The sequence below is a fragment of the Epinephelus fuscoguttatus genome, linkage group LG13 (assembly GCF_011397635.1).
Source record: "Epinephelus fuscoguttatus linkage group LG13, E.fuscoguttatus.final_Chr_v1".
NCBI classification, from domain to species: Eukaryota; Metazoa; Chordata; class Actinopteri; order Perciformes; family Serranidae; genus Epinephelus; species Epinephelus fuscoguttatus.
Window position 1 is genome coordinate 8,527,753 of NC_064764.1, and position 13,241 is coordinate 8,540,993.

At 40.1% G+C, this 13,241-nt stretch overlaps 1 protein-coding gene across 9 annotated transcripts in view; it reads right to left on the bottom strand.

Moving 5' to 3' along the window:
- Window positions 1-447: 447 nt before the first annotated feature.
- gulp1a (GULP PTB domain containing engulfment adaptor 1a) overlaps window positions 448-13,241 on the bottom strand; it is a 120,438-nt gene continuing 107,644 nt past the window's right edge. For 8 of the 9 annotated variants that reach the window (XM_049594226.1, XM_049594225.1, XM_049594230.1 and 5 more), the window contains 7 exons: window positions 11,764-11,862; window positions 11,483-11,620; window positions 11,167-11,283; window positions 8,168-8,254; window positions 6,806-6,944; window positions 6,490-6,584; window positions 448-1,278 (listed from right to left, as the gene is read on the bottom strand). In XM_049594226.1, the coding sequence (XP_049450183.1) occupies window positions 1,207-1,278; window positions 6,490-6,584; window positions 6,806-6,944; window positions 8,168-8,254; window positions 11,167-11,283; window positions 11,483-11,620; window positions 11,764-11,862 (747 nt within the window). In that variant the 3' untranslated portion in view covers window positions 448-1,206. Of the gene's footprint in view, window positions 1,279-6,489; window positions 6,585-6,805; window positions 6,945-7,128; window positions 7,360-8,167; window positions 8,255-11,166; window positions 11,284-11,482; window positions 11,621-11,763; window positions 11,863-13,241 lie in introns of all 9 variants that reach the window. The other variant, XM_049594234.1, reaches the window with a different exon arrangement.

A 13,241-nucleotide genomic window follows, 5' to 3' on the forward strand; every position in this document is an offset into this window, starting at 1 on the left:
CATATTGTTGTTTTTGTTAGCAGAGAATGAGCCCTTCATATCTACATAGAGAGAGGGTCCTCTTGCACGAAGCCCGCCATGCTGAACCGACGTTTTTCTACAGTAGCCCACAACAGACAAAACAAACACTGACTGCAGATGGGGCTTTTCACATTTTCCATTCCCTGAAGGCCACCATAGATCCCTCCACAGGCCTGGAAAGGGAGGGGTGAGGGGAGGGGGCTCAGTTGGTTGCAGTCTGCAGCCTTATCACCAGATGCCACTAAATCCATAGCACACACTGCTCCTTTTAGATGTCTCAATCTTGACCAAAGTGGTGGACGGATCGACCACATCACCATGCTGGCAAAATCTTTGAATGGAAGGAAAACATTTAAAACACAAAAATACACAACATCTAAATAAAGTCATACAAATAACATTAAATGATAGAATCAGTGAGCAGCATTTGTTTTTCCAGTAAGATTTTCTTTAATATCTGTAACAGCGAAGTCAATGCAACCAAAAGTAAAATAATGGAAGAGTTACTGTATACGGACAGAGGCTGTCCAAAAAAGTGCCTTCTGGTGCAAGAAAAGAGATTAAAAAGATGAAAAAGTAAAAAAATATGACAAGTTAATACTGAAAGGGCAACTCATACTTATGAAATGCAAACAAAAAATAAACAAAAACAATTCATGTCCAAAACAAAAGATGGAAAGGTCAGTAAGCCAAAGAAACATCAGACTGGATTATTAGCTACATAATGTGTGATTTAAGGGTGTGTAAAGTAAGCTATGTGATGTTACGGGCAAGCTGATAGTTTGCATTAACGATACAGATTCCATTTAATTTCTTTGCCAGCTTGTGTTTGGCATACAAACAGGAATGTGTTAACAATACAGAATTCAAATGGTGCATACACACAAACGGTCTCATATGAAAATTCTGCCACAGAGTGTACCATTGGACATATTCCGATATTTACATCTCTCATTGCCTGTGCAAGCAAAAGTACTCTCTCTTTTTTTTTTTTTTTTACAAAAATAGTTCTTTTCTATAATGGATCTGAGTTTACCTTGAAATATCGAAAAACCAATCTAAATGCAAATGCATATAAACCTCAAGATGAAAACTGTGACATCTTGACTCAACCCTAGCAGTGGATTTTGGCACTTCTTCATACAAACGAGTTAAAAGTACGCAACAAAGAGCATCTTCTTGGCATCAGCAGCGGCTGTCGAGCGGGTCCAGAGAGAAGACGGTGCCCTCTAAGGTTAGTCCCATTTTGAACCCCTCCTGGAAGACAAGCCAGAGAATAGCTGTGACGCTCAGTGACCATGGATGCCGACACGCTCTCTGTGAGATTACATGTCCCAATTTAGTCAACAAACAGGAGGTTGGAGTCATGTTTAGATTAGGGCCAATGGGAGACAAGTTAATAAACCTCAGAGGGTGGAAGAAAATGAAATGCTAAACAAAACAGAGATTACAGCACTGTTGTTCCGTCATGCTTGGCCATGCTTGGCCATGCGTTATGTACAAGACCATAAACTCAAGCAGAAACAAAAAGACATGCAGCCAATGGGAGCAGCAGTGGTGAAACACTTTTTTTAATCACAGGAAAAAGTCAAAAGCTTTTTTTAAACTTTGCAAACTGCAAATGGTAAAATATACTTGTAACTGTTTTAATGTGCTCTTTATATCAATGCATTATTCTATATAAAACATGACATCTGTTCCAAAATCTATAGCACACTCCCGAGCAATTATTGGCAGAAAATCAACATCTTGGATGATAAAACGTGTTTGCTGGCAGTAATTAATAAGCCACAGTCTGACACAAGAGCAGCTCATTATCTACAGAGCAAGAGAGATGAGGAAACAAAGTGCTAATTAAAGACAATGGGGCCCGAGCACAATAAACTGAATCTCTACGGAGAGAATGATCAACATTTCAGGGAAGATGGAAGAGGTAAATTAAATCACACAGTGTGTGAGAGCATGCAGCATCCTCCAAAGCATGCAAGACACAACCACAGGCACAGCACAGAAGCAGAGCAAGGAGTACCAACCATCTCTGACGCTACAAGTGGAAAGGCGATGCATTCAGAAAGAGGTAGAAATGGAAAGAAAAGGTTAAACAAAACTGAAGTGTCAGTGCAATACCGCCTCCTACTGGCAACACCCTGCTAAAACGTAAAGCAGATTTTTTTTTGCAAACAGATAAACAGAAGTTGCAGCTGATCTTTAGTTCCATAAATCATTATTTTCCAGTCATACTGTTATCCAAAACCTTCACACACAGAATGACTGCCTGCTGTCAATGTGGCATAAACTCAATCTGCGCAGTGGCTCTCAAACTTCATCTCATCTAAACTTTGCAAGCACAAAAATGGCACACTCCCCAACACCACAGTAAAGCAGGTTAACTGTTTTCAACTATAACCATACTGTGGTATTAGCACGTTGTAGAAAGGAATCAATTTATTATTTTTTATTAATAACTTCATGTAAATTGTTTTAATTTAAGTCAACTTAAATGTTTTTTTTTCAGGCTGTTTTAGAACATGACATCATATGACTTTAAATGATGAGTTAAATGAAGGTACTGATGACTTAACTCAGGCATGTCCAAAGGCTGGCGCGGGGCCAATCGTGGCCCCAGAGCTGATTATAAATGGCCTGCTGCCACAAAGTTCACTTTGTGGCTTTTCTTCATTCACCTCACGCTGGCAGGACTGTCATACAGTTTGCTGACATGCACAAAGTGGGAGCTACGCAGGTGGAACTAATGTGTTTTCACAAACACTCAGTAAACAAGCAAAGGTATGATTACCAAACCATAGACACTTCCTGCTAGGTAGCAGACATGGCCACAGCAAAGAAGCGTTAAGTTGTCAGCAAGGGCTGCTGCTTTTAGGAGCGGTGGAAAGTTGAATACTTTTTTTTCACTGAAAGATGAGACAGTTGTGTTTGTCTCATTTGTGTGTTATTTTTTTCAATAACAAATATGATGCGAGAAGCAGCTGGCCCCTAGGTATTTTTACATTATCTAATCTGGCCCCTATTCAAAAAAAGCTTGGACACCTCTGACTTTGTGAGACGGAGTTTCTGAAGAGGAGTTAAGCCATCTTCAGCCATGCTTTATCTGTGTAGTTTGAAGAAAACAGACATGATGAAAACTTGCTGAGTTAAGTTTCTTCTCATAATGATGTAAACAATGCAAACCATGATGGGGGCTAGATCCAGTCTTTAACCTTATATATGATTTCACAAAGCTACTGAGAGTACACACATGTTGCCTTTGGATGAACTCTGGTACAAAGTTGCTCCAACAGGAGCAGCCAAAGCTATAAAGTCTTTATGTCCAGTGAAAAATGACTCTTAAAATGGACCGTACTGTATTAGTGTGACTAAACAGGTGCTTATTAAACAACGTGTTTTTTGTAGTTCAGTGAATTAACATCAGGTAATTTTACTTTATAAAAACAACTTTAGTGTAACTCAGTTAACTTTTGAAGGCAGCATGCGACTCTTGTTTTTCAGTTGGACTCATTTATAATGTTTTACAGCGTAACAAAGTGTGTCCAGTTTAAAGTTACTTCAGAAAAATAATATTACCAACTGGAATTACAGCCTCGTGGTCATATCCCTCGGCTAACGAGTCAGTCAAGTTGCAGTTAAAGTTTACATCCATGTCTGTGAAAACACGGCTGCTTCATAAACATCTTCCCCGCAGCAGCACAGAGGATCTATACAATCACCAATTCAGTCTCTGACCAAATGTCCGCCCTTCTGTCCTGAGTTATGATGCTGAATAATGGCCAGAAAAGTGTTTTTGTAGAAATCATGGTGTCACAGTGAAGTATCATTACTTCATCATTTTAGTCTATTAGACAATTGTGTAAAAAATTGTCATAATTAGTGTGCGAATTCTTGAGTTATGGTCAAAAAACATGTTTTGTGAGGACACAGTGATGTTTGACTACCAAAACTGAATCAGTTCATCTTTGAGTCCAAGTGGATGTTTGCGCCAAATTTTAAGACATGCCCTTAAGATTCTTGAGATATCACGTTCACAAGAATAACACAGATGCAAGATCACAGTGACTTTGACCTTTGACCACCAAAATCTGAGTATATTGCAAAATCCAAGTGGGCGTTTTTGCCTAATTTAAAGAAAGCTTTGAGATATTGCACTAACGAGAATGGGACTGATGTAAGTACGAACATACGTACATATGGAAGTACGGACAGCCCAAACACATAATGCCTCTGTCCACGACTATCACTGATGTGGAGGTATAAAAACGTGGCTTGCCTTCCTGCCTTATTATGTTAGTTTCCTTTGAGCAAATGAAGCCCAAGCTGCCAGAAGACAGAAAGCTTACACTCTTAGAGAACCTCAGAGCAAGGAGGAAACATTCGGTGTACTTTCTTGACTTCAACTTTGATGAATTTGCTCAATGCTGCATATTTTTGTGTGTCCAAATAGAAAGCCCTGAAAGTCTTGCTGGTGAACTCTTTGTTTGTTTTGACAGGATGATTTAGGTTATTCAATTTAAGTTCCTTCCTATGTTTTTCCTGCCCCCCTTGCAATGGCTCTGTGTTCCCCCGCTGAGAGCCACCCCACAGTTTGTGAACCACTGAGCCACAGTGTCAGCAGTACATGTGATGCCTCTGCAGACAGCAATAAAACATCAACAAGCCCCTAATGAAATACTGCTGATTGACTTTTTATTCAATCTTGCAGACAGTGGGGGCTAATTATGTGTATTTCGGAAGAAAAATTTCAGTTCAGCTGTTTATTTATTGCTCCACCAGCCCACAAACTCAGTTATCTATGATGTTCCACTGTAATATTATTCATTTTCACAGAAAACTGACATTTCACTCCACGAAACGCATCAAGGAACAAGAGAACAGAAATAAGTGATACACAAAAGACCTTCTATGAAAGCACTTCGAAATTAATGTGTAACTGGTTTCATATGCCTGATTCATCTAAATAAAGACGTCAGTCGTATTCAGCAGGATCTCATTCAGTTCTGACTGTGCTCAGCTTTTTTACAAAGACAAAAATGTAGAGTTAGGGACTCCCTTACATCAGCTTGTTTTACTCCTCTCTGAACAACAGTTTGTCACACTTAATCTACTCTAACATTATTCATTTGAATAAGTGGGGCCTTGCTTGCAGTCCATAACAAGCCAATTAGGACCAAACTGTCTTGAAATGATTCAGCAGTAATGTCCACCACTGAGGCATCACTCATGATGCTCAAAGCCTCTGTCCATATAAACAAAGGAACGTTTAAATATTTAATGTGCTGATAGTGATAATAAGACAATACTGTCTTCCAGAGACTGTACCTGGCTGGATTTTGACACTGGAATAAACACATTAAACTAGAAGACCTAAAGAATCCAGAGGTACCACACATGTCATGCTAGCTTGTTTGGTAGGGGTTAAATAACACTCCCAATTCAGACTACATTTTGGCATGAGAAAAAACTGACGTGGCCATTTTCACAGGGGTCAGTTAACTTCTCACCTCAAGATATCTGAATGAAAATGGTTTCTATGGGTACCCATGAGTCTCCCCTTCTCATTCTTCCCCACTTAATGCTGGCCACATGCAGTTTTGGGGCAAAAACCACTCAGTTTTTCAAACGCAGTACAGCTGTGTTATTTTGGATATGACTGGAAAGCTGAGACTCCTGTGGATGCAATGAGGCCAGTTTTATTCACATGTGATGATGTTAGTTCTCAAAGTCGCCATTTCATTTTAGTGAAACTGTTTTTTTGAAATTTGACCTCACTGTATAGAATGACCTATAGTGACCTCTAGGATTATCACAGCCTCATGGAACTTTACAGCTACAAACCTACAGTGGACGTATGGCTTTTATAGATATTCACAATAAGGGGATTTTTGAGCAGTTTCCAGAACAGAAGTGCTCGCCATGCAATCACTGAAAAATGCAATTCTTACAGAAATCTCCAAACGCCAAAAAGTTTTTAAGTTTTTCTAGTGTTCCTCGAGGCCTTGGTGCCTTAATGTCGTATTCTGGAAAGATTTTTGACATTTATTATTGGTCAAAAATGCAAATGCAAAAATGGTATTAATCCAAATATTGCTGCAACAACTTATGAGATATAATAGAGCACTGGAATAGCATCATATTCCTTGTACTTTCATTCATAATGGTCTAATTCACTACAGACTACACTTTCAACTGGTTTGAATCGACGCCTAACTCAAACACGTTTATTACATATGTATGACTAGAAAAACTTGACGCACAGTGCTGAGCTGCATCTTTAATTAATCTTCAGGTTTGCTGGTTTCAGATGATGTATAACACTTCTATATGACCTCTCCTGCTGACCTGTTCTCGCCCCATAAAGATTCCCTGTCCCCCCTAAAAAAAGGTAAAAATGGGTCTGTGGTGGACTTCAAAGGGTTAACCTGCCTTCATGCACTTAAAACACTAATGTTCACTCACCTGCATCTCATCCAGCTTTGACTGAATATCTGGTGGGAAATCAGCTGACCCACAGGTGAACGGATCAAACGGTTCAGCCCCAAACAGGTCTTTCCCTACAAATGCAGACAGCAGATAAACATCATACAGACAGAAAAGGAACAACAGCTTCAACAGACAGTCCAGTTATGTTTCCCAGGTATTATGCTACAGATATTTAAAGTGTATTTTTAAAAGCCCTAATCTTTCAGTTTTGCAGAATCAATCTTTCAGGAGCCAGACAAATAATGAAAACCTGTAAATCATACGATCAGAGAGTGACAAAGTAACTACTCACTTATGTCTGGTGGTAATGTGGTTGGTGGTGGTGGTGGGCAGCCATTACTGGCCAGTGTGGGCACCAGCGGTGTCACAGGTGAGAAGGGAACCATGTCGAAAACATCTGTGGACTGTGGTTTCATGGAGATGCTCCCTGCCTGTATATAAAGTCGGGGAGATGGTTAAGCCGAGGTCAGGCTTGTGTGAGCTTGCTCACTGTCAAACTACTCAGCTAGTTTCATACAAAAGCAAGAGAAGAATCAAAGAAAGCAGAAGCAGGAGACACTGAGGCCTCAGGGTTAGCAACAGAGCAGACAGAAAGAAAAAGCATAGGGTGTTTACACGAGGCCGCGGGATGCTGCATCCCTCAGTAGGCTTAGGAGGAAGTAGAGCAGGTTTGGCAGGAGGAGGAGTTAGTAGCCCACTGGACAAGTTGGACTCCGGCGAACTCATAGGAGTGAGTGTGACAGAGGAGATCTCCAGACAGGAGAGCGACTTGATGCTGTGACACCAGAAGAGAGCGGAGGGCCTCTGCAGCATGTACGCTTCATTAGCTGCGTTTATGTGCAGCGGCTGACAAAAGATGGCAGACAGACAATGAGCAGAGAGGGACAATATTATTCAGTCTCGTAGAGTGAGAGAGGTGTGGGTAATTGCATCCGCAGGAGGCTGTCAAAAGTACTGGCATTTGGCCTAATTACATGGTGAATGTATCACATTCCTCATCAGACCAATCAGGTGTGTAATTGCTTTGCCTCAGACACAGCTTAGACCCCCACAGTCTCCCTCCAGATAGCTGTGGTCATTCCAAACCTGAGTTTGAGGCAATGCATTTAATTACAGCAGCAGTATCTGAAAACCCAGCTGCCTCGAAGAACACTTTTAATACTTGCATGCTTAAATTTGATAAATGTCCATAATTAAAAGATGGTCGTGGTTGTGTACTTTTGGCTGATGTGGAACATTTGAATCTCAAATGATCTGAGAGTCACATTACAGTGATAAGTGTCAGTTTGTCTGCAGATTCTGCAGTTAATGTGAGACTATGTGGCATTAGAAATTTGAAATAACCCAATATTTATCTTAGAAATAACTATATTCATATGTAATTGCTTAGTTCAGTCCACTCAGCCGTTTTGCTGCTACAGCCTCACTTGGTCTGATACGATTACTAGCTCATGGTGGCTAATGTTAGCTGATGTTTAGGTAAATATTGTAGCAGACTCAGCTTGCTGACTTCATGACTCTACTCTACTTGTGTTACTGTTACATTAAGCATGTAACACTTTCATCTAACTGTGGCCACAGAGGCTGCCGTTAAGACGTTACCGAGACTTGCTTTGATATCTTAATATGTAGTGTTGGTGCAGTTTGTCCTTACTGGTGGCACGTGAGCGATCATCAGCTGCTCTTCAAGATCTTGAAGCTGTTGCTTCAGCTCAGAGTTTTCTGTTTCCAGTTCTTGAATCTGCATGAAAACAAAAGCAGTTCAGTCTTTTTAGAAGCCAGAGTACATTAACTGAAGTGTGGTATGGGGTCTGATATTGAAACATCAACTATAAAACCCAATTTAACTGCAGAGTTTTGAAGACATTCTCATATATATCTTATGAATTAGGTTGGGGTGGGCAACATCGCTGCATGATACTGTATACTGTCACAGTTCTGGGAAAACCCATAATGTCTAATAAAAACAGGCCTGTTTTCAGCTTTGTGGTTATGCATTTAATCTAATGGGTTATTAATTTTTTTCCTAACCCCACAAAATGAACACTTAATCCTCATGCAGCTTCTTCAAATTAAATATACCCACATAAAAATATGTGGTTGCAGATAGGAATTTCGGCTTTTTATAGAATGAAATACTGAAACAAATCTTCCCATTGATCCTGACATATTAAAGACAGAGATGGTATAAACAGTGTGACAGTTGAAAAATTACCTTGTCTCATCATATATATTCATCGTCAACCCTTCATAAAAAATTCAGTTTAAGAAATAAAACCCAACTCAGGGGCCATTTATCAGCTTTTCTAAGGTTCTTATTCACATTTGTTAGGACATGTTGGAAGTCTTAAGTGTCATGGATGAAACCATAACAACTACTGAGCTCACACGTTGATTGGTCCATCCCCAAGACAACTGAGCAATGCTCCTTATCCACTGACAAAGACCGTGTGATACAGTTGAAAGCTTCATAAATCCAAGTAAGTGAACCTTTGGTTGAGATTGTTTCGTCAAAGTACTATTTCCAAGGACAACAATGAACTTTGTTTAAATACCAAGTTGTTAAGGGGGAACTATGCCTATTTTCAAAACGTATACATGTTGTTCATATAGTATGATAGTCCAAAAACTGACTCCCTCCCAAATCCCAAAGCTAGAGTGTTGAAACTCAAATTTGTGAGGTCATAAGGTAATAGGTCTGAAGCTGCTCCACAGACAATGAATTGGGGAAGATGTTTTGACATCCTACATGTGGACATTTTTACAACAGTTTTCAACACCACAAAAGAATAAAACTCATTAGGGTATGAAAAAAAGAAAACAAAAATTGTGTGGGTCCACAGAAACAGGCTCCCATTCATTGTCTTTGGAGCAGCTCCAGACTTTATACCCTAAAGGCCAAAACACACTGGCGGTGAACCCTTTTATTTTTAAAGTACCACCCAACGGCTAGATGCGCATTGCCATTCCTGGACACACTGTTCCACAGCACTTCATGCCACTGTGCTATTTCCAGCCTCCTGGAGCAGCTCCCTTTCTCTGCTCCTATGGCAGCTCAACCTCTCTCCTCACCATGGATATATAGAACTCTGTAGCTGTTGCTGTGACTCTTGAGTGACAAAGAATGGATAAGGAGAGACTTGTTAAGGTTGAGAAATACCCCCAGCTAAACGACTCGTAATGCCGTCATTATAAAAACAGTGACCAAAAAGAAAATGCCTGGCGAGTCATAACTCTGGAGAACGGCTCTTCAGGCAAGAAATCAACTTTAATTAGTGGGTGTCCACGCGTGATTTTCAGCTCATACAGAGGTGGAAGAGGTTACGATCTTTCAGTAACAGTAGTAACAACATTGTGTGGTTGTCTGTTAACAAGCTGTAGCGCAACGTGTGTGTGCTATGGGTGGCCCACATGTTACTTGACACGCTGCACCGCAGTGGCACTGGTGTGTTTTCAGCTTAAGACATCACAAGTTTAAGCCCATGTTTACATGAAAACGATGCACTGAAAACAGAACTGTTTCTCATTTTCATTTTGAAAAAAGTTCTGCGTTTAGATGACTACATTTTGATAACAATCGCTGTGCACACAGATCCGCAAAAATGACCAAAAACACTGCAGTATACATGCCAGGCCAGTAGTTGGCGGTGTGACGCTTACGCTTCCTTCTACAGAGCGGCGATGTATAAACAAACAAAATGGCAACCGCACAAACGTCTGGATGGACAACGAGGTGGAGTTGCTACAGTAAAACTACACTATGATGGCGAAGCGTTGATAAATTCAACAGGGTGAGCAGCACAAACAGAGCTCGGGAGTCCGGCATTGTTGTTGTGATGGTCGACTTTCTCGTGCATGCCTAGTGACTGGAAGCGTAATGCGCATGTGCGGAAAGTCTCCGTTTTCAGAGGAACTGCATATTGCAAGTTCACATGACAACAATGATGGTGCCGTTTCCAAAAAATTGCACTCTGAAACCCATATTCAAAACGTTGCATATTCAGGCAGCCAAAACGCCACTGTCGTGTGAACGATTGGCTAAAACGCAACTAAAGTTTACCGTTTTCAGTTGAAATCGTTGTCGTATAAACGGGACCTTAGGTTAAGACTTCTCTGGTTTCTGGCTTTGAGAGAGAGTAGCTCATGTTCACAAATATTGACTGAACTTTGTCAGGCCATGGAAATAACATACTGGAATTCCTAATTTAGTTGGTGTTCCCCTTTAATACATTCATCTTTTTTTAAAGCTTTTTCCAGGTAGCCAAAACACCAAATAGATAGTCTAATAAATGACTGCAAATTAACTTTCAAATACATGTCCTGCTGGTGTTTAGCCACACACCCTGTCCCTTATTTAATCACGTTCAAACAAATGTTTTAATAAATCACCATTTAACCAAATGCACTGGGAAAGCTCAACAGTTTCAGCAGGGTGTTGGGTCTGTAACAACAGAGCTCATTGATATTCATTACTGATATCCTCATCAACACAGCTTAATTGTCCACACTGCATGATTGAAACCTGTCGATAGAAACAAGCCTTGCATTAATTAATAAAAATAGCAATGTGTCAGCATGGTGGTACAAGTTTTCAAAGTATATTAAAGACCATGTGAGGGTAAACAAGCTGACTCAATGTAACGTGAGACGCACTCTTTTCTGTAGGGATCCGATCTGTTTCCTGGTTTCCACATCTTTGCCTCCAGACTCCAGGAACTTCTTGTAGGCCAAGTCGAAGGCCTGACCAATGGTGAGAGTTATCTCTTCCGCCTGCAGCAGGGGAGCAACAAAGACTTGCTCATGATATTTGTCTAAATGTCACCGTGGCGTATGATGATGAAAGATGTAAAAATACCAAAGACATGAAGGCGCAGCATCAAATATAGGACATGTACAATAACTCTAACATTCTGTATAATGTGTTCTACACTTGTTTCACTTAAAAGACGAGGAAGCAGGAGGCACTTACACACTTTTCACTGTCAAACACATAGCAGAGGTGTTTGTTGGACTCTGAGTCTTTGCAGATGAAAGTAAATATCCTTTTATCGGTTTTGTCATCTGCACAGAAGGATATCCTGTGTAACTGACAGTTATGCTGCACATCCTGGAAAACAAACACAACACATTCATTATTTATTCTCTTTGTGTTGACTACAACTCCCTTCTTTTTCTACATGGTGTTTGTTGTCAGTGTAACTTCAGGTGATAAAACACTGAAAAAACAACAAATCTTATTTTTGGACTCACTTTTGTCTTGGGATCTAGTATCTTCACGCCATAAATGGAGATCTGTAATTCCACTTTGGGGATCTTCTGACCCTCTGACTTCTTGATATGTCTCTGAAACTGCCAATGAGACAAATAAAAAGGTAACATTGGATTAATACACATTATTAATGCAACATTATCTCTAAGGAACACAACTGTACAACAGTACAACTGGATGCCTAGTAACGAATCCTGTCAGAACGTACACATCCACATACACACCTTTAAAGCTGCCAACGTCTTTGGCCACTAGGGAGGAGCAGAACAAGCTGAAAACACAACATTGTCACCCAACGTTGCTAACTTAGCAACTTTCTTTTAAGACAGCTTTAGCAACTTAAAAAGGAAAACAAAAAGTGGCTAGCGTCATGTCTAGCGACTTTTTGGAAAGATCTCCACTCTCCGTAAAGGAAGTCACCAGTATTTCTCAGTGAATGTGCACTTAAGTGTCTCCCTGGACTGACTGTGTTCAGGGCGGGACAGAGCAGCAGCACGTTCAGTCAACCAATCATCAGTCAGACAGAGATGTGAATGAGCTGTGAATGTACGTAATTAATGACCAATCACTGATCCCCACTGTTTGTATTCTAAATGCTTTAACTATCTAAAAAGTTTGATTTTGTTTTGTCTAAATAGACAAAGTTAACAACAGTGAAATTTTCCTGTGCATGATCATCTCTCTGTTCATACTTAACGGAGTCGCTACAACAGTCTGCATAAAACCTTTTTTTTTACTAATACAGGTAGAGTTTGATGCAAATTTAGGAGATGTTTAAAAAAAGCTAATGATATAGCTAATTGTAATTAGTTTAGGTTTAACTTAATTTTCTTTAGATTCTTTTAAATCTTGCATGTATGTATACATATTCGGGGTGTAACAACACATGTAGGCTATTTCACTATATAAAGCTTTGAGTTCTGTACACATTACAAACCAAACGATATTCTTTACATTTGGAAATGAAAATATACATCTTACAATACGTTTAATATAATGTTCTTGGTGCCACTGCGCTCAACAAGACAGTCCACATGACGGAACAGACAATATGCTGTCTGCCCCTCCCACCCCCAAAACAAAACATTTTAGGCAAGTCAAACACACTAAGAGGCACGCTACACTAAGCTAACTGTTAGCTTGTTGCAGTGTGGTTAGTAACGCCATTACCAGACCAAACAGAAGATCCTCCAGTAACCTAAAGGTCTGGTGTTTGAAGCCACTTTGGTTTTGGTGTGAATCATGAAGCCGATGGTGAGAGAGTTTGCTACACAACACAAGGTCACATCAGTGGGAATACCTCAAACATGTCCACTCATTTACACCAACATCGACCCAATATGGCAACTGGCAGAACCACAGAGGAAAAAAAGGGGCAACAAAGACGCTACATGCTACTGTTGGTATTGTTACATTTATAGCCGCAGATCAGAGACTCAGCTCTTAAAATGCAGGGTCT